General features: G+C 59.4%; 1 protein-coding gene across 2 annotated transcripts in view; it reads left to right on the forward strand.

The window, feature by feature from the left end:
• The window catches only part of COL5A1 (collagen type V alpha 1 chain), a 159,234-nt gene that overhangs the window by 104,316 nt on the left and 32,438 nt on the right, over positions 1–22,480 (forward strand). For both annotated transcript variants that reach the window (XM_057724520.1, XM_057724522.1), the window contains exons 28-42: positions 968–1,012; positions 1,438–1,491; positions 3,279–3,386; positions 4,081–4,134; positions 6,213–6,266; positions 11,965–12,009; positions 12,141–12,194; positions 13,251–13,295; positions 13,797–13,850; positions 15,350–15,403; positions 17,997–18,050; positions 18,840–18,947; positions 20,728–20,817; positions 20,913–20,966; positions 22,231–22,338. In XM_057724520.1, coding sequence (XP_057580503.1) covers positions 968–1,012; positions 1,438–1,491; positions 3,279–3,386; positions 4,081–4,134; positions 6,213–6,266; positions 11,965–12,009; positions 12,141–12,194; positions 13,251–13,295; positions 13,797–13,850; positions 15,350–15,403; positions 17,997–18,050; positions 18,840–18,947; positions 20,728–20,817; positions 20,913–20,966; positions 22,231–22,338 — 981 coding nt within the window. The remainder of the gene's footprint in view (positions 1–967; positions 1,013–1,437; positions 1,492–3,278; positions 3,387–4,080; positions 4,135–6,212; positions 6,267–11,964; positions 12,010–12,140; positions 12,195–13,250; positions 13,296–13,796; positions 13,851–15,349; positions 15,404–17,996; positions 18,051–18,839; positions 18,948–20,727; positions 20,818–20,912; positions 20,967–22,230; positions 22,339–22,480) is intronic.

Raw genomic sequence — 22,480 nt, forward strand, 5'->3', positions numbered from 1 at the left:
GGGCCGATGGAGCCGAGGACACAGGCCACGCCCAGCTCTCTTCGTCTGTCCCACCCTGTCCCTCCATCCTCCCGCAGCTTTTCTCAGCTCTCCTGGGCCTCAGGGAAAAGGCTCAGAACTGCGAAGTCTGTGCAGAGTTCTCGCCACCAGAGGGCAGCTGGCTGCCCGAGGGTCCCGGCTGCAGCCTCAGCTGGGCCCGAACGGGAGGCCCGGCCCCTGTGGGTGCCCCCGCTCCCCGGGCAGGTGGCCTGAGGAAGCCCTGGCCGTCAGTCGGGGGCAGGCTCTGCACCCTGCTGGCAGGTGGGGGTGCGGCTGTCAAGTCCATCCCAGGGATGGAGTGGTTTTACCTGGGAGACGGGGAACGGGCTGGTCCCGCCCTGACAGCTCTTGTCCAGTGTGGGGGGCGAGAACGTCCTGAGCCGATACAGTGACAGCAGTGGGGGTGGTTGGCGTTATTAAGTAGCAATTAATACTATCATAACATGTGATCATATGTTAATAACCACAGAGGATGAGACCATCAGATGGTGCACAGCTCCCCCTGCCCCCTGCCCCCCGCCCCAAGCACTTGCTGTGCGCCAGGCACGGTCCAGGGCTTCCTGGGTCTTCCCCTCCCCCCAGAGGGACGGGGTGAGGGCCGTCATCTCCCCCACTTTCCAAGCAAGCAGAAGTCTGAGGCCTTGTCAGAGGCCGTTGGGGCGGAGAGTGGCCGGAACCCGTCTGCCCGTTTCCAGGACCCGAGCTCAGGCCTCCCACCCCGCCGCTATGTTTCTGGAAGAGGCCAGGGTGTCAGTAGGGACATCCCGCACGTCCGCAGAGCTTCCCCCCCGAGACCAGGGATGCTGGGAGGGGGCTCGTCTGCGGGGGTCGCTCAGCCTTCCCTGGTGTTCGGGGTCAGGCCCGTTTCTCTTGGGGTCCGGCGAGGCTCCCACTTACGGCTGCTCCCTTTTCCTATCTGTTTGCACAGGGGGCGGACGGCATCCGCGGGCTGAAGGGCACCAAGGGCGAGAAGGTAAGAGTCCAGTCCCCTCCTTCCCGCTCTTCCGTCTGGCTCGCCCTCTTCAAACGTTTGCCTGTCATGCGATACTCGGCCTCCAGGGATGCTCGGACCAGACAAAACCTCTCCAAGAAACAGATGCCGACAGAGCGGGCGCTGGGCTGCCCACTGCCCAGACGGGCAGAGCTATTGAGCGCAAGCGGGGCGCCCAGGGCTGCAGCCCTCCCGCCGCAGGGTGCCAAGCCAGCTAGGACTGCAGAACTTCATGTCCTTGAATGCAAAGGGTTGACAGCACACACCCCACAAGGGACAAGGGCCGGGCACTCAGAATCACCCACCTCGCCTGTCTGGTGCTGGTGTTGGGCGCAGAGGCTCTGGGTGGGGGGACCTGGGCAGTGGGTTTTCTCGCCCAGACCGAGGCTCTCTGGTCCCCCCTGCAGGGTGAAGACGGCTTTCCGGGCTTCAAAGGAGACATGGGCATCAAGGGAGATCGGGTGAGTGTTTTAGGGGAGGGAAAGGCGGGCTGGGTGCGGGGGCCCTGTGGGGACCACAGCGCAGCTTCTCAGCGTCCGTGGAGGCTCCTGGGCCACGAGCAGCTTCCAGCTTCTCCCCAGCTTCCAGCCTGGAGCCATGGCAGCTGGCACCTGGCCCTAACCCCCCGCTTATGGGGTCACCTGGCCCTCTGCCCTGTGTCCTTACCCGGCATAAGTGGGTCCGTGGAAACTTGTTTGCAGAGCAGTTCTTTTGGGTCGCGAAGGGTGACAGGTGTCTGGGAGAGAGGAAGGGGTTGCAGAAATGACCCGGCTCGCTGGGGAGGGGAGCAGCTGCCCACGGCCACTGGCCGGTCCCTGCAGGGCTGCACCCTGACCAGCCCTTTGTGTGTCTTGGCCCCCAAACACCTTTTCAGCTGTTCTTCAGACCCCCAGACAGTCCCTGTGTCCTGGGACCTCATGTGGGGCTGTTAGAGGTTGCAACAACCTAGTTGGTTTTTAATGAATAATTAACCTTAGCTCCCAGGACGCCGGTGGGTGCCGGGGCAGGATGGGGTGTGCCACGCGGCCGCCAGCACCCCGCAGAGAGCCATTGGCAGAGTTTTTGTGTAAATGAGGTGGGGGATGATGCAGGTGACTCTGGAGGAAGTCTGGTTAGTGGGCCAGCTGCCTGCTGCCACAGGGACACTTTGAAGTCCCCCCAACAAGTTCAGAATGAGCAGAGGCCAAGCAGAAGGGAGGGGATGCCTGCACCACTGGTGGGACAGCAGGATGGATGCTGTCGCGGAAACAGGGCTGCTGTGCGGCCGCCCTCCTCACGCCCCACAAAGCAGGTGCCTTACCAGAACCCGCCAGAACCAGAGAACCCTCACACTTGGCGCTTTGTCCCATGCTGAAAAGGCGGGCGTGATCCGGGCCTGTGTCAGGAGGAGGGGGTATGGAAGACAGGGGTTCATGTCACAGGCCTGTCCCAGTTACGTGGCTGCTGAAGACAGCCTTTCTAGAGCTTTCTCTATGGTGACGACTCCCGGTGTGTAGGAGCCCCTCTCTGTTTGGGGAATGTCCCTTGTATCCTCCTCTGCGACGACTCGATTGGGTCCATGTTAGGAGGGTGTGTTTTCAAAAGGCATTCCCCAGGCTCATGCTGTGCCCCGAGGGGACCGCTGGCCGGAATTGGATCAGGGTGGGGGCGAGGGGGGAGCGGTGGGGGGAGGGGGCAGGGGGGTAGAGGGACACCTCCTCAGCCAGGGAGCGAGTCTCAGTCTTGATTTCTCCCAGAGAGGCATGTCTGCCCAGTGTTGGGAATTTCCTAATTTCCTGTGTGCTCAGTAAACACGGGAACTTGGGAAGTCGGAGGAGGCGGCGTTTTGGCCCTTCTGCCTCTGGATACACCTGTGGGCCTCCCCTGTGCCGTGATGCCCAGGCTGCGGCCCAGCCAGGCCTCCTGGCCCATTTCCACACCTCCTGGGGCTTCAGGGGAAGAAGCAGCTCCCCCAGTGCGTGGCGCTTCTGCCCTCTTTGGGGAGGTAGCCGTGCAGGACCACCATGGTCACCGGCGTCATTTCAGCCAAGGGATGCCTGATTTGGAGAAGGTCGTTGGGAAGAGGCAAGCGTGGGCGCCAAGGGGCGGCGGCTGCCCAGCAGAGCCCTGGTCTCCTTGGCGCCAGGAAGAGGGGCCCGGCAGCTCTCACCTCCCCGTCCTGGGGTCCGACCCCTCACTCCCAGACGGTGGGGGCCCTGGGGGGCTGGAGATTGTGGGCCCTCCCTCACCATCTCTTTCGGACCTGCAGGGGGAGATCGGCCCACCTGGTCCCAGAGGGGAGGACGGCCCCGAAGGCCCCAAGGGTCGTGGAGGTCCGAACGGTGACCCTGGTCCTCTGGGACCCCCTGGGGAGAAGGTACGTGACACAAGAGCTTGACCGCTTCCCAGGGACAGACCCTTCCCTGTGGCCTCAGGGGTCCGGGTGGCGGCCGGGTCAGGCTGAGCCCCGGGTGGGGGCCGGTGTGGGTCCAGACGTGGTTCCTGTCCCCTTGGCTCCCCCTGGCCACCAAATCCACTCCTGGAGGAGTTCCTTCCTCTCGTGGGTCCCAAAGCTCAGGGCTGGTCCTAAAGCCGGCCACCACGTGCACCCTCTTTCGTGGCAGGGTGGGGGCGGGGGGCTCTCACACCTGCAGGAGGCTGCCTGCCCTCGTCTCGTTTCACCCCCACCCTCCGCCCCCTACACCTTCAGCCCCCGCACAGGAACCGGCTCTGAGTGGCCCAGACATCCCGCCCCGTCGGCCCCAAGGCTGGAACTCTTTTACAAAAGGTTTAAGCAAAATCTCACAGACGAAGAACGCTTTTCCTTTACTGGGGACGTTTGCCTCCACCCACTCTTGCTTCAGCAACGGTGTCCACCCCTGCTCCTGGGGCCTTCGCGTCAAACCAGGCAGGGACGTCTGGGAGGACAGGCGAGGCTCCCTCCGTGGCGACCGTGTCCTCGGCCTTTGGAGACTGCATCCTGCTCAGTCCCCTGCCGACACGCGCTGGCGTTCTCTCTGCTCCCAGAAGTGCCGAACCGGCCATGACATTCGCCTCCTTTATTTCCCCAGGGAAAACTCGGAGTCCCCGGATTGCCCGGCTACCCAGGAAGACAAGGGCCAAAGGTAACGCACGACCTCGTGAGGTTTGACAGTTGGCATCTCCCCGCCCCGCACACTGTCACCCATTTGCCATCTCTGGCATAGCTGCTGTGACAGAGCAGAGGGTCACAGCTGTGTTTCGGTTCTGCCCCATTCGCTGCCTTCTGCGTGCGGTAATTTGGTGAACTCAGAAGGAGGGGCCTGGAGGATGAGGTGAGACTTTCAGGAAAGGGGACCACGCAGCTGCGCAGGGGCTGCACCGCGGGGTCCTCTGCATCTCCAGCCTCGTGGGGACCTTTGGGCCCTGGTTTCTCTACACCCAGAACTTGTGTATCTCTCTCAGATGTAATTCACCCTGGAGATGCAAAGGTTATTTGCTCATAACTGAGTATAAAAGAAAGGTGAAACCTTTCTTATAGGAAATCATGTTTTATTTTACGTGAAACAGCTCCTTGAGGCTTGGCAAATCATTTAAAACATTACTTTTTTAATCTCACCTTTTATTATTCATGGGTCTTCCTTAAAAAAAATACCAGCTGCCTGTACTACAGATGTAATTAACAGCAGAAGAGAACGTGTGGGTCTCTCGGGGTTGGGTCTGTGCGTCCCGCCCTCCTCTGACTTCAGGCCTCTGGCCAACCCCTTGTTAGCAGAGGAAGGGCCCCGTGGGCTGGGCTGCGGCTCTGGGTGTTTCTGCCCTGCTGATGGCAGGGCTCACACCGGTCCTGCCTGTGGACCGCTACGGTCCCCACTCAGCTGGGGAGCCCCCGCCACCGTGCGGGGGAGATCGTTTGCCGTGAAACAGGAGTTTTGCTTAGTACCTGCCAGCGATGTAGCTGCCGACGGCAGTGCTGTCCACCGCATTTGTAGGCAGAGAGGCTGATGGACGCTTTTTCTCTGTTGAAATGTGTGTCCTTTTCGGGGAGGAGAGAAGAGAAAGGAGGAGTTTGGGAGAAACCGGGGCGGGGTGGGGGCAGGGAATGTAGATCAAGTGCAGGCAGCTTTTTGGAAAGACGAGGGCAGAACCTTGAAGCTGCTTGGGCAGTTTGGACATCCCTTGGGCAGCGACCCAGCCCCTGAGCCGAGCACCGTGAGGCCTGCATCCCAGGTTTTCCTGCCGTGAAGCTCAGTACGGTCTCCTGTTCGGATCAGCAGGTGCACATGGGTAGGTCAGACCTCTGGCAGAAGTTCCAGGTTTGAACATCGGCACATGTTTCCTGGTCTAAACACACGTTCAGGTCAGGATTTTAAGTCACACGGAGAGTAGAGACATGCTGAAGAAATGCTTTAGACGGGGTCGCCGGGAGCTCACGTGGTGGGTGTTTGGATATTCGTCCAATCAAAGCCCTTAAGTGCGTCCCTGCCTGTGTGCACATCGTAAAGTTCTAGAATTAAAGAGCTATGCGATGCCAGTCAGTGCATAAATTTGCATTCATTCCTGACTTTATAAGCTGTTGTGCTTTATTTAGAGGTGTTCTGGGACGATAACAAAACACACCACGAGGCGCAGAAAACAAAGGTCATAAATGTGAGATTCACACATCACCTCCAGTTAATCTTAGTGGCACACGTTCCCTTTTCTTCCAAAATGCCAGTGTTTTGCAGACATGGGTGTGTGAGAGGAGGGTGTGGAGAGAGGGAGAGAGGGGAAGCATGCTTAAGATTCTGTTCTGGTTTTTAGATTTGGGTCTGTGAGATGCTCAGGAAATATGGAGCAGGTGGGTGGGTGGGTGGATGATGAGTGGATGGATGGGTGGGTGGGTGGTAAGTGGACGGATGGCTGGGTGGTGGATGGCTGGATGGGTGTGTGGATGGTAAGTGGACGGATGGCTGGGTGGTGGATGGATGGATGGGTGGGGGGGTGGTGGGTGGGTAGATGGGTGGATGAGTGGATGGGTGGTGGGTCGGTAGATGGCTGGATGGGTGGGTGGGTGGTGGGTGGGTAGGTGGGTGGATGGGTGGGGGGGGGTGGCGGGGGGATGGGGTGGTGGGCGTGGTCCAAGGCCGTGAACTCCGGCAGGCTCCCCTCCTGCCGGCACAGGCAGCGTAGTGCGCCCTCCTGACGAGGCTCTCACGTTTCCTCCCTGTTCGCTCTCTTCCAGGGTTCTATTGGATTTCCTGGATTTCCTGGTGCCAACGGAGAGAAAGGGGGCAGGGTAAGGACGGTCTGGCCTCTGCTCAGGCAGCGTGTCTTGCTGCCTTGGTATTTAGGGGGTTATATTCTCCAGTACATCCTGTTTATTTCTCACCCACTTTGCTGCCAAAACTGCTTTCCAGAACAGCTGACCTTAAGCCTTCACTTGGAGCGCTAGGGCCTCTGGGACCCCTGGGCCGGGCGGCGGTGCGTAGAGGGGCAGCAGGCCAGAGAGGAAGGCGGGCCGAGAGGACAGCGCTGTTTCAGACACACCACCATCCCGACAGCGTTCGGGTCATTGGCGAAATCCAGGGTCTCCTCTTTCGGCCCAAGTGACTTTCCCTCCAGGCTGATTCTAGAGGGAAGGAAAGGAGGTCTGCTTTGTGTGTCAGGGACTCCACTGCGCAGGGTCGAGGCGCGTCCCTCCCTCCTCCTGCCACGCGGCCGCCGGCCAGGGACCCTGCCAGGTGCCGCGCTTTGCTGTCCTCTGTTGTCCTCGCGGGTGTAGGGGATCCGAGCGCCCAGGCTGGGGGAGCCCTCCCCGCAGGCCCTCCCGCCAGATCTGCCCTGAGCGCTGCTTAGGGGAGTCACGGGCGGCACAGCCCGAGCGCTGCCACTCGGCTGAACAGGATCGAAAGGGTCCCCTTGGGCCTTTGGCCTCTGAGCGGCTCGTCCACAGGCGTGCGGGGGGCGTGCAGAGCAGCCCCGGGGAGGATGCTGGGCCCAGCCTGCTCCCCTCCACCCCAGGCTGGTCCTCCCTGCACAGACGGACGGGCTGCCCCTCCTCAGGGTGCTCGCTCCAAACTAACGTTACCGTGTTTGAGCAGAGACAGTGAGACGTCTTGAAAGCAGGGAGGAAGACTTCAAGCCACCCCCAGTCCACGTAAACCAACGTGTCTGCCAGGTTCACAAAAGACAACAACGGGGACGTCTCTGAGGGCAAGGCGTCAGCATAACCACAGGGGGACCGTTACCTACTCGTCCGCATCCGTATCTAGATGTGTCTACACCTATGTCTGTATCTGAAAGCTTATACTGGAATGGCCAAAAAGTTCATTCGGGTTTTTCCATACGATGTCACAAAAAAACCCAAACTTTTCGGCCAGCCCAATGTTTATATCATGTCCATATCGTGTCTCTATCATGTCTAGGCCTGTATCTGAATCTGAATATTTCTCTCTACCTCGTGTCTCGGTCCTGTCTATGTATCTGAATATCTATGTCTATGTCATGTCTGTATCATGTCCGTGTCTGTATCTGTATCTGCTTCTGTGTCTATCATCTACCTGCCTGCCTGTCTGTCTGCCTAGTTCTTCCTTGTAGGGACAGTCTGACTAGTGTCTTTGGGGAAAGGCTGTCACTTGTGAAAAGTGGTCCAGTGTCTGTTAAAAGCGTGGGAACGGCGGGGTGGCAGGGTGGGCAGCCCCCGTGCTGGTGGAGAGCACACGACCTCCACACCACGTTGCCGTGGGAACCCCCAAGAGGGGCCACGACGGTTGACAGGGGTCCTGTGGTGTGACCACAGTCCCTTTCCACGGAGGAGCTGGACGGCAGCTCCAGGCCCCGTGGGGTCCCGTGGAGCAGCGGAGGCCTGGCCATGGCCCTGGGGTGGCAGTCTGCTCCAGGCTCTGCTCCCCTCCCCCCGCCGTGCCTCGCGGCCTCCCCACCCCCACCGCCCCACCCCATCTGTCCGAGAAGGTCGGACAGGTGCCTGGGTGCCCCCGGCCCCAGTGGGCCATTGTTCCAGCGCATCGCACGTGGGTCTCCGGGGTCACCATGGAAGACAGGGTGCTTGGAAGGCAGGGGAGCCTGGGACGGGGAGGCTCGCTCCTGTTCTGAGGTCGGGACACGGTTCCCGGGGCCTGAAGGCCGGACACCCCGAGGAAGGCTCTACTTCGGGATCTACAGGGATGGTCAAGGTGCATGTGGCTGTATCACGGCTGTGTGAGTGGGTGCGGCCGCCAGCGTGTAGAGAGAGCTGGGATGGCCCGGATGCCGACTGTTCCAGAGGGCAGTGGTTGGGCCGCGGCCAAACGTGACTGGAGCGCACGTCTGCTCATCGTGGGAGAAATGTGCCTGGGGCACGGAGGACTCGGGGTGCAGGGAAAACGGCCGCGTCTGTCCCCCGAAGCGCCCGAGACCACCCTGCTCACAGCAAACAAATCAGTGCACGTCCTGGCAGCAGGCACGCCCCCGGGGCTGAGACCCCGCGTGTTCGTCGCTTAGCCGTGGGCTCCCCGCGTCCCGGCACCAGGGGAGGACCCAGGGTCTCAAGACTCAGCACTCACGGCACGTCTGCCCACCTTCCCCTCCAGACAGACAAACACCTCTATTCTGGAAGCTTCCCCACGGAAGGAAGGAGGAATCCACCTCGGCTGTCTTGCCCTGGACTCAGACCTCCCCAGGTCTCCCACCCCGAGGCTGTCTGCCCACGAGCACTCTCGCCATCCTTGATTCAGAGGCCGGAGCGTGTGGGGACGCCGAGGAATTCCAGGGGAAGTGTCTTGTGGGGCAGCAACCTTCCTGCAGCCCCGTCCCTGTGGTTTTGAATTTCCGGTGTCCGTGCCCGTCCTGCTCTCTCGTCCTTGTCAAACTGAGTTGCAGGCTTGTTCTTGCATCACTGTGTCATCTGTTCCTGCAAACTGTTGAGCATCTGCTCTGCCCTGATGTCCCGGGAGCTCTGTGAGCTCAGGGGTCACAGCAGGAAAAGCCCAGATCCCTGCCCTGGGGGAACTCACCTTCCAGAGCCGGGAGGGTGGACAAATCGGTGAGTGGAGCAGACAGCTTGGAGGATGCTTGTCCTGCTGGGGCGGAAAACAAGGCCAGACGGGCCGGGAGGGATTCAGCGGAAACTGCGATTTTAGGTAGAGGGTCAGAGCCCGCCCGGAGGAGGGGGCCTGGGTGAGGGGCGGAGCCTGAGAGGGGCAGGGGCAGAAGAAACCCGCCTCCGGGTGGAGGACGGTGACCAGGGGCAGCGGTGGAGGAGGTGAGAGGGGCCGAGGCCCCCGGATTCAAAGCATCCCTACGGAGCACTTGACCGAAGGCACTGCCGCATTTAAAACGTCATCCCCGAGAATTCCAGACGGAACTTATCGCACTTTGGACGGGAGCCATGGGAACAGTGGGGAAGGTGGTGAGAAACACAAGTTCCGTGGCCTTAGTGCTGGTGGTCCCCGGTCCCGTCCATGGACGGGGACGGCTCCGTGGGCTGACAGCGGCGGGACCCAGGGTGCGGGGGTCAGACTTCAGGCCTCCTGGGCCGGGGTCCCACGTCTCCATCTTCAGGTCACTTCTGCACAAAAGCTGGAGGCGCAACACAGAAGCCGAGCACCGTCTAGAGCAGCCGGGCAGCCCGCCCAGCCCCGGTCGGGAGCCCCCCGCCCCTGCAGGCGTCGTCAGGGAAGTCAGGCCCTCGGCTTCGTGATCTGTCTGGCGCGGTTGGTCTCCTGAGCCCTGGTGAACCGAGGAGTCCCCCGGGGTCACTGGTGTGACTGTGCCCACCTCCCCTTGGCTTTGGAATTCAGAGTGACTGGGGTCGTTTGGAGAGAGTGCATTCACTTCTGTAGCAGGTGCTTCTCATGTCCTGTGAAGTGCCCGGCCCTGGGGACCTTGCTGCCCAGAGAGGGCACCAGAGGCCAGCACTCCTGAGTGACGAGTGTGAGGGAGGACAGGTGCATCGAGAGCCTCTCCCAGGAGCCGGAGCCTAGGCCACAGTCAGGGCAGGCCTCCTGGGGGCGGTGACGTTCCTGAGAGACAAGGAGGGATGGAAGTGGGGAGGCCGGCAGGGGAGGAGGGGAAGGAAGGCTGGCCGTGGCTGCCCCGCAGGCCGAGGCCTGGGGAGGTAAACAGCTGACCCTGGGCTCTTTACCCCAGGCTCCGTGGAGCAACGTGGGAGGTTTTCAGAGTAGCTCTGTTCCCCGCTCCGGTGTGGGGAGTGGACGGGAAGGAAGCAGGCAGGCTGTGCTTCTCCAGAGAGGTCATTCTACTCTCCTTGTGGACATTCTGGCCAGATGGATGCTTCTAGGCGCTGGGACACTTGTGACGGGTGGCGTGTGTGCTGACACGCGTGTGCCTTCTGTCTGAGGGCTGCCTGTGTGCTGGCAGGTGCCCATCTGTGGCCTCTGCAGAGGGGCTGGCTGGGTTGTGGACCACTGGGTTCCACGTACAGCCAGCTGTCATGTGAACAGTTGACGGTCCATCCGTCACTGGCCTGCACCCCGGGCCAAGGCAGGTCCCAGCTGGCCCTGCCTGAGAAGAGCCAGCCCCTTAGGAAAACTGCCAGTGACCAGAGGCTTCTGCCACCTGCGTCGGGCATCTTGGCTCGCGTGAGGGCAGTTCTGGGACAGCCATGCCTCCCCTGTGAGGACACAAAGACAGGCGCCCCCCGGGAGACACGTCAACGAGGCCGTGGGTGGGGCAGCTTCCGTTCAGCAGCCTCTGTCCCCGGATGCCAAGCTCTGGGTTCGTCTACAAGGAGACCAGGAAGTGTGGCGCTACCCGGGAGCCCGGGCGGGATCCGCGCCTGGGACTCAGTTTCGCTCCCGGTGCTTGGGGCACAGTCAGCTTAGATGGTAACTGAGAGCCTTTCAGGCTGCAAGATCAGAACCGAGATCCGGGTCGTGGTGTTGAGTGGAGGCTGGACTCACCCGCAAACGCAGGAAGTCACCCGGGTGGGTCATGGTGTCTCCGCTTGGCGAAAACCCATCGTTTGAAGAGAACAGATGTTTCATTAATTTTGTAGGCAAATATTTATTTGAAGCCAAAAAGTAGCGCCATCCAATGAAAGCAGCGACACCAGAGTGCGTTGTTTAAAAGCATCGTAATTACCTCATCATCGTAAACAGTTTTATTAAATTCATTTCAAAACGGGACGCTCTAGAAAGCAGTTTTGATTCTGGCAGAGAATGAATGAAAGACGGTGAGAGGAAATGTATCAGGTGGCCTTTAGCCATATATCCATCTTGGGCTTTATCGTTGGAAACCAGAAAAAAAAATAATGATTCCGGAAAATGAATGGAGAAGCCGTGGAACTGGAGGAAGCATGATGGGTCCATTACTTGCATGTGCTGTAGGTAAACTGCACTTACCAGCTATTATATCTTTGCTTTGGAAAAAACAAATGTAATGCATTTGTTTTCCGTGGTTTGGAAAATGCAAAACAACAACAGAAAGGAGTCTAAATTCTTCTGGAAGAGAAGCAGATGACTCCCGGATAGATGATTTATACATTAAATTGCAAGTTTGTTCCTCTGTAGAGCCTGTTGAAAATTTAATGACTAATATCCTCAACTGTAGCAAAAGTAAATTATATATGAAAGGAATTCACTTCCTTCTCTTTTCTTGTAATAGTGATTCCTCCCACCCCACCCCTGCTGAGAGGGAGTGGAGAGAGAGATGGAGGGGAGGGGGAGGGAAGGAGGGAGGGGTAGACGCTTTGAAGGAAGGAAGCCAGATAAGGTTGGTAAACACCCATCAGGCAGCAGGAGGAGAACCGGATTTCAACAGGCCTTGTGCAGAAATAAAAGGCCGCGTGTGTTGGCTGTGCAGTGAATTCTGCCACCCTGAAAAGTCTTCCTTTAAAACAAAGATAAGGGGGGTGGTCCTTCCTAGCTTCTGACTTCGAGTGGCCTCTCCATCACCCGGGAGGAGATGGAGGGGCCACCGCCCAGGCAGTGACAGGTGTGTCGAGTGACTGACTGACCCTTCTTCTCTATTTCCAGGGCACATCTGGGAAGCCGGGACCACGGGGGCAGCGAGGCCCAACGGTAACCCTGGGCCCGAGGGCCATCTTCTGGGTTGGGAGTGGGGTGTGGGGCGCGTGCCTGCTGGGAGCGGGGAGGAGGCGTCGAGGACCCTGAGAATCAGAACCAACCTGTCTTGTTTCCCATCTGTCCAGGGTCCGCGGGGGGAAAGAGGCCCACGGGGCATCACTGGGAAGCCTGGCCCCAAGGTATGTGCTCAGTCTCCCCTGTGGCCCTGCCACGAACCAAGGTTTTGGATGTACCAAAATGTCAAGCACCTACGAGCGCCCCATGGCCTTTTTCATTTGAAAAAATAAAAGAAGGACGTTTTCTTGGGGGGTATTTAAAGGAGCTGGTCTCCTCCAGCAGCGCTTGGATGTGTTAGGTCAGGTTGAATCACGTGGCGGAGGCCGCCCGGGGCCACCCCACCGTGGAACTTTCCAGCCAGAAGCCCCGTAGCTCCAGGAGGCCAAGCCCAGCCAGGCTTTGGACAAGTGTCCCCCCCGCCCCCCCGCCTTGTCCTGATGGGGAGGCCTCAGTTCTTTTCTTGAAACGGGGTTTGGAAGCTGCAGAGACATCTTTGCTGGAATTCTAAAGAAAGTTCTTTCTGCCCTGGTAAAAGATCCTCTAGATCCTCTCCTCCCTCCCTGAGGCCTTGGTACCGACTCCTGCCGTAAGTGTAGAAACAGACCTCGGCCAGCCGGGCCCATCCTGTCCTGTCCAGGACGTGATTCCAAGGTGCACTCCCGCCAAGGAGGTGGGCCCGCAGCTGGCCGAGGTGCAGAGCCAGGCGGACGTGCCAGCCTGGGGGCGGCACACGTCCTTCCCTGACGAGCTCTGGGGCACGTCTGCAGTCCCTGGAGGCTGACTGAACGCTCAGCTGCTGCCCGGTGTTGGGCGGGCCCTGGGACGGGGCCTGTGTCCCGTCTTCTCATGAGTTTTGGCGGCATCTCCTGGTGGGAGCACGGCCTTGGCCCCACAGCGGGAGAGTGTCCTCCTCCTGGAAATGTCACAGCCCCGGTGATGCCGGCTCAGTGTCAGGGGTGTGTGCAGAGGCGAGGGGACGGGTGGCCTCTGGGGGCCCCGGCCTGCCGGCTAACGCTGTCTGCTCCTTGCTGAGAACCCAGTGGGGTGACCTCCAGGAGGGCACACGTGCCGTATGTGACTCTCAACTTCCCATGATGTCGTGGGCCAGTCTTTTCATCAGATAGTAATAGTAGAAATGATAATAATGAGCTTTTCTTGCTCTTTCCCTCCCTTCCCAGGGCAACTCTGGGGGCGATGGCCCGGCCGGCCCTCCAGGTGAACGGGTAAGCACCTGGACACATCCAAGGAACATCTCCAGGAAAGCAGCCTGCCTTAAATGGCCCCCCTGCATTTCTTCCTGCGTGGGCTGGGGAGAGGGAGGCGGGCCTTTGACTCTGCCCAAGAGAGGGTTTTCCTAACATCAAAAGGGGCATCAGAGGTAGCTGTCCCTGGAAGTAGTCTTCCGGCGGTGGGAGATGGAGACCCCGTCCACTTGGCCCTGGCCTTGGGGTTTGGCGGGGGTGGTTAGGGAAGGTGGCTGAGATGTCAGGAAACTGGGTCCTGGGCCCCCCGAGGGACCTTGCGCTGCGACCTGGCCTCCTCACCCCCTGGCCGGACTTCCGGTTCACGTCGGTGAGGTCAGGGGCTGGAAAAAATAGAGGAAAAGTCATGAGGAGCAGGGAGACATCATGCGTGTGCTCAGAGAGCCGGTGGTGGGGGCTGCTGGGCCCGCACGTGTTGGGGAGAAGACGTCTGTCCTCACGCTGGCCGTTCTCTGTCCTCAGGGACCAAACGGACCCCAAGGACCCACGGGGTTCCCTGGACCGAAGGGCCCCCCGGTGAGTACCGCGTGTTCCCTGTGGGGCGGATCCCAACCAGGGTTCTTGGCCTTCTCCGAGCAACAGGAATAGAAACTCAGGCAAGGCCCTGCTGGGGCCCCCGCTGCGGGGCTGGGGGGCTGGAACAGACAACAGGTTCCCTTACTCGCTCCCTGGTGGGGGGGGGGGGCGAGCTGGCTCCTTGTAAGGGGTGAGGGTAGGGGTGGGGCCAGCGGCTGGCTCAGGTGGTCTGCCCACCCCTTGGTGGTGGTGTGTGTGGGGGGGTGGGGGCATGATGTGCGGACCCTGCTTTTGCTCCCAGCCCCCTGCTTTCGCTCTGGACTCTTCAGAAGTGGCAGCTGAGTTTCTTTGGTCTTTTGTATCTTTTTGTGCAGAATTTGCCCCAACTGCACATGCACGCAGTTATTTTTAGGTCCATATAGCTTCTTTGTATTTTGTTGCTGGAGGAGAGCTTTGTCCCCCTGCAGGAGGCATTGCAGCCAACCGTCCCAGGTCCCAGCCTGTCTGAGGGCTGGGCCCAGCTTCCCCGGAGACGCTGGTCTCTCCCCGGGGCTCCAGCAGCCTCCTGGCCGCGGGCGAGTGGGGAGGGAGGCCCGCCCAGGATCTCTGGCTGGAGAGAGCCCTGGTTTGGGGAAGCATGGACTCCTGTCTCATTTATACTGTCACAGTTTTCTAGTTGGTACTGTCTTGGGGTGCTAGGGCTGCCGTAACAAATGAGCACAAATCCGGTCACTTAGAACCACAGAAATGTGCTCTCTCACAGTCTGGAGCCAAAGTCCAAAATCCAGGTGTCGGGTCTGGTCCCTTCTCCTAAGGTTGTCGGGGAGAATGCGTGCCAGGCCTCCCCCAGCGGCTGGCCACGCTTGGCGTGGGGGTCCTCACCTGCTCTCTGCCTGCGTCTTGGCCGGGCCTCCTCCTCCCTGTCCTTCTGTGCCTTCAAATTCTCTGTGTCTGTCCACCGGTCACGGAACCACAGCCCACCCTCATCCGTTCGGACCTCACCTTGACCTGATCACACCTGCAAAGACCCTGTTTCCAAACGAGCCTCCAGGGGTTAGGACCTCAGCCTATTCTGGGGGGGACACAGTTGAACTCACAACAGGTACAATGGATTTCCTCTAAGAAGGAAAAAGCCCTCATGATGCGAGTTATTTGCCTAACAGGACTTGCTCGGGGCTGGGGGTTAGGAAGGAGGTTGGCTTCTGAGCCAGACAGACCTGGTCCCCCTGCGCCTCCCACTGGCTGGACCTCAGGGAGCTGGCTGACCTCTCGCTGCCTCAGTTTCTCCCTGGGGCAGATGACGGTGACCTTCAGGGCGGTTGTGAGGGTCCGAGGGGACGGTGCCCAGCCCCTGGGTCCCGCGTAGTACTTGTCACCCTGACTTCGCCGTCATTATCTTGGGAATGAAATGGTAGCTTTTGTTGCCTGGTGTAGCACGAAACCCCGAAGGTGCATGCGTCTCAGAACAAAATGAAACTTCCTTCCTTTGCTTTCTGCAGGGGCCCCCAGGCAAGGACGGGCTCCCGGGACACCCTGGACAGAGAGGCGAGACGGTGAGTATGGGCAGGGCTGGGGGGACGCGGGCTTCGGGTGGGGGGGTCAGCCTCGGGGAGGCTTCTGTGGCCTCAGGGTGAAGCCCATCCGGGGAGAGCCCCATGCAGGCAGCAGCCCTGTAACACCTTTGTGTGCGAAGGCAGGTGCCGGCTTTAGTGTCGTCCTAGCCAGTTTGGTTCAAGGTCACACGTGAAACCATCGTGACACAAACAGAAACCTAGGGCAGCAGCTTTCCTTCCTCCAGCAGAATTCTGAGTGCAGCCCAGTTTGTACTACATGCATCTGAGCTGGAAAAGTAGTTGGGAAGGTTCTCCGTTTCCAGATTGTTGTTCGGTTATTTCATCCATAAAACCTCAAGAGCAGGGCCATGGTCTTGCACCCTGTCTGTCCAGGCCCTTCCGGCCTCAGGGCTGACAGCAGGGGGCTTGGAGGGCTCCTTCCAAGTCCCCTTTTATAGTAAGGAGGACAGGTGGCCGGTCAGGTGGGAGTTTGGACCTTGGCTGTGCTCAGGGCCAGCGTCTCTGCTGTCACAGGCTCACCTTGACCTTGCCCTAACCTGTAGCAATGCTCACTACAGCCTTTGTCAGCTGGACTTGACCCCTGCATTTCTTAGTTCTAGAAAAATCGGAAATGTGATTGTTTCCTGGTCCCGGGAGCCACTGGGGATTCGGCCTAGCTTCACTCTGTGTCCCCTCCAGGCCTGTCCCCGGGAAGGGCGTGGGCACACCTGTGACCTTGGGCTCCAGGCTTCGGACAGTTGAGACTCACGGCGCCAGTGAGCTTGTCACCAGATTGGTGGAGGGTGACGGAAAGGCCCCTTTGTCTCTGTGTCTGGTGTCCCTGTGGTCAAAGGTCCCTGACAGACTCTCCCAGGAAGGGCAGCCCCCTCGTGAAATGGCATTTTGAGTGGCGCATTTAATACGTCCTTGGTGCCTGCTTAAAAAAAGCCCTTTGTCCCTTTTTGACTCACTCGAATGGAACGTCTTCTAATCGTCCTGTCCCAGTGTTCTGCATGGTGTTCCGTGCCTGATAAAATTGGAGAGTACCTTCCTCTTTTGTTTATAGAGAAAAATTAAAACATTCCTAGCTTTGCATATTTTTCTCTAATGCTTTTCTGAAGAGATGAAAAGGAAGGTTTTGCATCATGTGTGCTTTTTTCCCTCTGCCAGAATAATTAAGCTGCTTGTTTTTGCTGGGAAAGTAGGACAGGTTCTTCCCGGATCCACTTGCCACACCTGGCTGCCCCCATAGACTCAGGGGCACCCAAATCCAGACCTGTCTGGGGTGGCCTGTCCTCCACGGGCCGGTTCAGATGCCTCGAGAAAGGTCTTCCCTGGGGTGTTGCCTTGTGCTTTCTTTGGAGGATGGAAACATGAGAGGTCACGGCATCTCCTAAGTGCAAGCCCAAAGCCCACTTCTCACGAGGGGCTGGAGATGGGTGCCAGCCACAGCAGCCGTGGATGGTCCCCCCAGGGGACCCTGCAGGGGGCTTTTCTTGCCTTACACCCAGGCGCCTGCCTCCACATGGGCGCTGCTGCCCGGCCTACAGAGCAGGGGATGCCCTCGACCTGTGCACCGTTCCTTGTGTCTGACCCAGTGAAGACTGCCTATGGGGAACATGGCATTGACCATGGCCGTATCAGTCCATTGCGTGCAACACAGCTGGGCCTAGGGAAGGGAGCCCTGCTGGAACCTGCAGAGAAGCCGAGTCGGCTGTGGGTTCGCACGGCCCGGCCACGGAGTGTGAAGCCTGTACCACCGGCACGCTGGCTGCCGCTCAGTGAATCAGAGGCCCGCGCTCATCAGCCCCGCAGCTCACCCTGCAGCTCTCGCCGTGGCCTTAGACGAGCCACTTCCCTCTCCAGCACCTAGAGTTTCCGCTCACCCCCCTCCCCGGGCGTAGCACCGGCACGTCTCCCCCAGCGTCACGTGGCCCCTGCAGGTGGCATCATGTGGGCACGTGCCGAGCTCTGTAGCGGTGCCGGAAATGAAACTCGCGCTGCTTTGCCGTCAGCCTTCTCCTCTGGAGGCGAGCGAGTGCAGCACAGCCAGACGGCCGCGGCCGTGCCAGTACGCAGAGCAGAAGCGAGAGATGCCTGCTGAATCGAGCTGAGAATACCTCCCAGCTGCTGCACTGGGAAAGCAGCGAGTCCCCACCGCGTCCCGATTTCAATTGGTGCAAAAGGACACGGCAGTAAAACCACCTGCCCTGCACCGGGGGCCTCGGCGACACAAGCAGGCCAGTCTCCACAACATCGCTAATGAGATACAGCCCAGAGGTTCTCCCGCTAGTTTCTAGTGGCTGAGAGGGGACACCAGGTCTTCTCAGAAGATGAACACTTGGTGACATTAGAAAGATGAAAGGCTTTAGGATATATTTCTCAGCACAAAGCCGGGCGATGGGAAGCAGCTAGTGAAAACTAACTGGTCTGGCTTCACCACCTTCCTGAAATTCATGCAAAAGGAAGCAAGAGAAGCGGCCCTTTTAAATGAAGGCTGGGACGTCCACTGTTTGGGGATGGGGTGGGGTTGAGGGTCGGGCCTTCTGTGGGCCGCTTCGGCCGTCTCAGCGTGCTGACTCTCTCTTCGCAGGGTTTCCAAGGCAAGACCGGCCCTCCAGGCCCCCCGGGTGTGGTTGGCCCTCAGGTGAGATTCGGCATCCCCTGGTGTCACTGGTCATCCTGGGTCCCCGCCCACACAAGAGAGAGGGTCACGCTTGGGCGGAGGGTCCCCACCATTTTCAAGGTCTGGGTGCAGCCAAGAGAGTTGCTGCTTCAGAGATGCGTCCCGTGCAGGGGACCGGGCACAGAGAGCAGGGAGTGATCTGTCAACGTGAACCCAGCAGGCAGAACCATGGGGGCTGCCGGGCCTGCCTGCAGGCCTGGCGGGCTCGGGAGTCTGGCTTCCACCCCCTGGGCAGCCCGGCCCTTGGTGTCCATGCAGCCTGATTCCCCGCCCTGGATCCGGTGCTCAGGACTCTTGTTCTGACCTCCCGCAGATCCGTGTGAGGACAGGCTTGCAGCCTCAGAGCCACAGAACAGGGCGCAGTCGCCTTACTTCTGAGAAAGTTCCCACTTAATGTGGTGGCAAATAAGATACTGACCCTGGAAACGCCGGCGCACTCCCCGCCGCCCCTCTGCCCTGGTTTCCCCGGGACAGCCCGGGGAAACGCAGCCCTGCCCGCTTCATCAGGGAGGAGACCCAGGACCACAGCGCAGGCCAGGCAGTGGCTGTTGAACAACACCCACCGGGTGTGCTTCGACCTTTCTGGACTTTCTCCGAAGGGAGGGGACTTTCAAAGGAACGTGGAGGTCTGGTGGGTTTGCGATGGCCCTTTGCCCCTGTGGCCAGGCTGTCCTTAGAGTTAGGAAGAGGAGGTTACTCCCTTGTGCGTCTCTTCGACATGTTCACGGCTGACACACTTTTCCCCAACAGGGTCCCACGGGAGAAACCGGTCCCATGGGTGAGCGTGGCCACCCTGGGCCCCCGGGCCCCCCCGGTGAACAAGGGCTCCCGGGCATGGCCGGAAAAGAAGGGACGAAGGTGAGTGACCGGGGCCTCCGTGCCCGGCGGGCTTTCCCAAGGAACCATTTCGGCCCTTGGTCTGTGTCTTTCTCTTTCCTGATGAGCGGGTAATTATCAGGCAGGTGCTCTTTGTGCCAATCCACCCCCCAACCAGGAACTTAGCTCCGCTTCTGCTCGCTTGGAAGGAGGACCGGAGCTGACCCACCGCCTGCATGGGTGTGACGGGGGCTGGGGACCACCTTTTCCCCAGGGCCACCCTGAGCAGCCGCCACACCCATTCCCAGAAATGGATGAAACTCTGACACTTCATGTGCCTGAATGGAATTGTGCAGAAAGCGACCCTTTAAAAAACTCCCCACTGTAGGAGGTGCATGATAAAAACATCTTCCCCAGCCTGAGTACCCCAAGCTGGTGGTCGTAGCTTCCTGTGTTTTAGCATAAAAATGAACGGCCCTCCCCTTTACAGCTTTTCAGTGAGGGACACAGGAAAGACCAGCTCTGCAGCTCCTTGTGTGACCACGTACAAGAAAGTAAACTTGACAAGTAATCACATAGTGGAAAAATTACACACACACGTGATGTATGCATGCATGCATGTATGCCTGAGTACATATACACGTGCTTGATAAACTACACACGTGTCTATCTGTGTGTATAATATAGAGCCAGGTATCTGGCCATAAAGAGAGCTTTCTGAGTTTGGACAGGAGACCAAGGGCATGCTGGTTTTAAGACCCCTGTGCTCCCATATTGGACCCCAGAGGAGATTCTGGAAGATGTCAAAGCTTTCGTGAACCTCGGGGAAGGTACATGCTCAGGTAGAGAATCTTTTCAGAAAATGTGGTTTCACCATAATTCAAAAAGACACATGCACCCCAATGTTCATTGCAGCACTATTTACAATAGCCAGGACATGGAAGCAACCTAAATGTCCATCAACAGACGAATGTATAAAGAAGATGTGGTACATATATACAGTGGAATATTACTCAGCCGTAAAACGGAACGAAATTGGGACATTTGTAGAAACATGGATGGACCTAGAGACTGTCATACAGAGTGAAGTGAGTCAGAAAGAGAAAAACAAATATCATTAACACATATATGTGGAATCTAGAAAAATGGTGCAGATCAACCGGTTTGCAAGGCAGAAACAGAGACACCGCTGTAGAGAACAAACATATGGACACCAAGGGGGGAAGCAGGGGGAGGGGGAGTGATGGGATGAATTGGGAGATTGGGATTGCCATGTATACATTACTAATAAGAAAAAATATCAAATTGTACACTTTAAATATAAAAAAGAAAAAAGGAAAAAAAATGAGGTTTCAGGCTTGAGCCAAGTGTCTTGAGCGACGCGTCCACTGCGGGCACTGCTTCCAGTGCTTCAGCCACAACTCCTTCCCGTGAGCTCCATTTTATGAGGCGCCCCAGATGTATGAGAAGGGCAGGTGTGGGGTTCCTCAGCCCTGGCTCAGTGCGTCGTGGCCCCGAAGGACGTGGTGGGGGGAGCCAGGAGTCTGTGGAGCACGACTGGAGTCCCAGACGGAGTCCATCCCCAAACCACACGCAGAGGCAGCCCGCCCGCGGGTGTGAGCTTGGGCTGTGCTCCAGCACGTGGACCTGCCAACCAGTGATTCAGGCCAAGACTCAGAGGTTCCTTTCAAAGCCAGGTGCCCCGGGAAGCCCCGCTCCAGCCCAGATCCCGAGCGGATCTGGAAGGCCAGGCCCCACCCGGCTCCCCGTCCACCATGGTCTTGGGCATCGCTTGGAAACTGATCTACGGCTCTGATTTCAGGGTGACCCGGGCCCCGCCGGTCTTCCTGGAAAAGACGGGCCCCCAGGGCTACGTGGCTTCCCTGGGGACCGAGGGCTTCCTGGTCCAGTGGTGAGTGAGGGGCCAGTTGGGGGATGGAGCTGGACGCTGCCCGGCCCAGGGGGCTTCTCCCCACGGTGCCGTGCCCACATCTCATTGCTTTGCAGGGGGCGCTCGGACTGAAAGGCAGTGAAGGCCCCCCCGGTCCACCAGGCCCCGCGGTGAGTGCACTGGCTCAGCACAGAGCCTCTCTCCCACCCTCTGCCTCCAAGCCTGATCTGCAGGCAGGACGGGCGTCCCGAGGCCCGGGGAGCACACACACCTGTCTGGGTCCCGTGTGCATCCTGGGAAGGCTGTGGAGGAGGAGGTGGACTTGGGAGGGACGTGTGACAAAGGGCCAGGGAGGGGACACATAGTATGAGGACAGCTGGAGAAGCAGGCGGTTTGGAGGGAGGGCTGCGTGTGCCACCCCACCCCCCCCGAGCCTGTGGGGGAGACGTCACGTGGGTCTGGGCCCCGAGTAGCCGGGACCAGCACAGACACACAGCTCCACGGCCTCGAGAGCTGTGCTGTCCATACGCCCGGGGCTGCCCAAGGCAGAGGTGACCCAGCGCAGGCAGGAGGCCCGTCCCCCAGAGCTGCGCTGTCCGTTAACCTAGGTGATCCCTCCCAACTTTGAGACTGAGCTACGAGAGGCCTGGAGATGCAGAGTTTCCAGAGCCTGGGCTGCGGTCTGGGGGAATCAGGGGCCGCGGGAGGCTGTGCCCAGGGACCCCCGTCCTTTCCTGACTCTCTATGGAGACGCAGCATCTGCTGTAACTCCCCCCGCCCTTCAGATGGGGCCCATCTGACAGCCCTCGCTCACCTGCACAGTTGCGGGGCTTCAGGAGCTGCCCCCGGCCGTGGTTGGGTTCGAGGGGGGACCATGAGATGACACCCCTCTCTCCTGAGTTATGGGCCATTTGAGAGAGAGAATGATGGGGAAGTCGGGAGGAAGTGAACTTGTCATCTTTCCTTCTGATAAAGTCCAGGAGGAGGACCACAGCCTGGGCAACTGTGGTGCCTTGGTGTTGAACCCCTAGAATTAGTCCAGATGCCCACCCGTCAGCCCTGCTCCCGGGCCAGAGCCTCCCCCATCAGACGTACAGCACGGAGGACCAGGGTGGCAAGTGAGCGCCCTGGGGCCGGCAGACCCCAAAGGGCAGAGCGGGTGCCAGGCTCCCAGAAGAGGCCATTCGAGGCCAGGGCTCACGGAGGGTGTGCTCTCAGACACTCGGGGGGAGTTGTGGAGTGGGGAGTGAAGAGGGGGTCAGAAACATATTCTCCAGTGCTAGAGCAGATAGGCTGTGCTTGCAAGGGGCCCTCGGGAGCTATTGTGGGCTCTAGGGGGAGAGGGTGAGTGGTATGACCGGGTGGTGCTTTAGGAAGTTGTGTCCATGCCGTTGGAGAGGCTTTGAAATAAACCACTTTCCTGCTTCACCCCAGGGATCTCCAGGGGAGAGAGGTCCGGCCGGTGCTGCGGGGCCCATCGGAATTCCAGGGCGACCTGGGCCCCAGGGACCTCCTGGACCGGCTGGGGAGAAAGGAGCTCCTGTAAGTGCTGCCTCGGAGGCGCTCCGTCCCCACCCCCTGCTGTCCCCTCCCCAGGCATTTCCCGGGGGGGGGGGTGCAGGATGGGGAGGTGGGGGAGGTTCGCGGTGTGCGCCCAGGTGTGTCAATGGAGGTCCAAGCGCAG

The sequence above is a fragment of the Hippopotamus amphibius genome, chromosome 2 (assembly GCF_030028045.1).
Source record: "Hippopotamus amphibius kiboko isolate mHipAmp2 chromosome 2, mHipAmp2.hap2, whole genome shotgun sequence".
Taxonomy (NCBI): Eukaryota; Metazoa; Chordata; class Mammalia; order Artiodactyla; family Hippopotamidae; genus Hippopotamus; species Hippopotamus amphibius.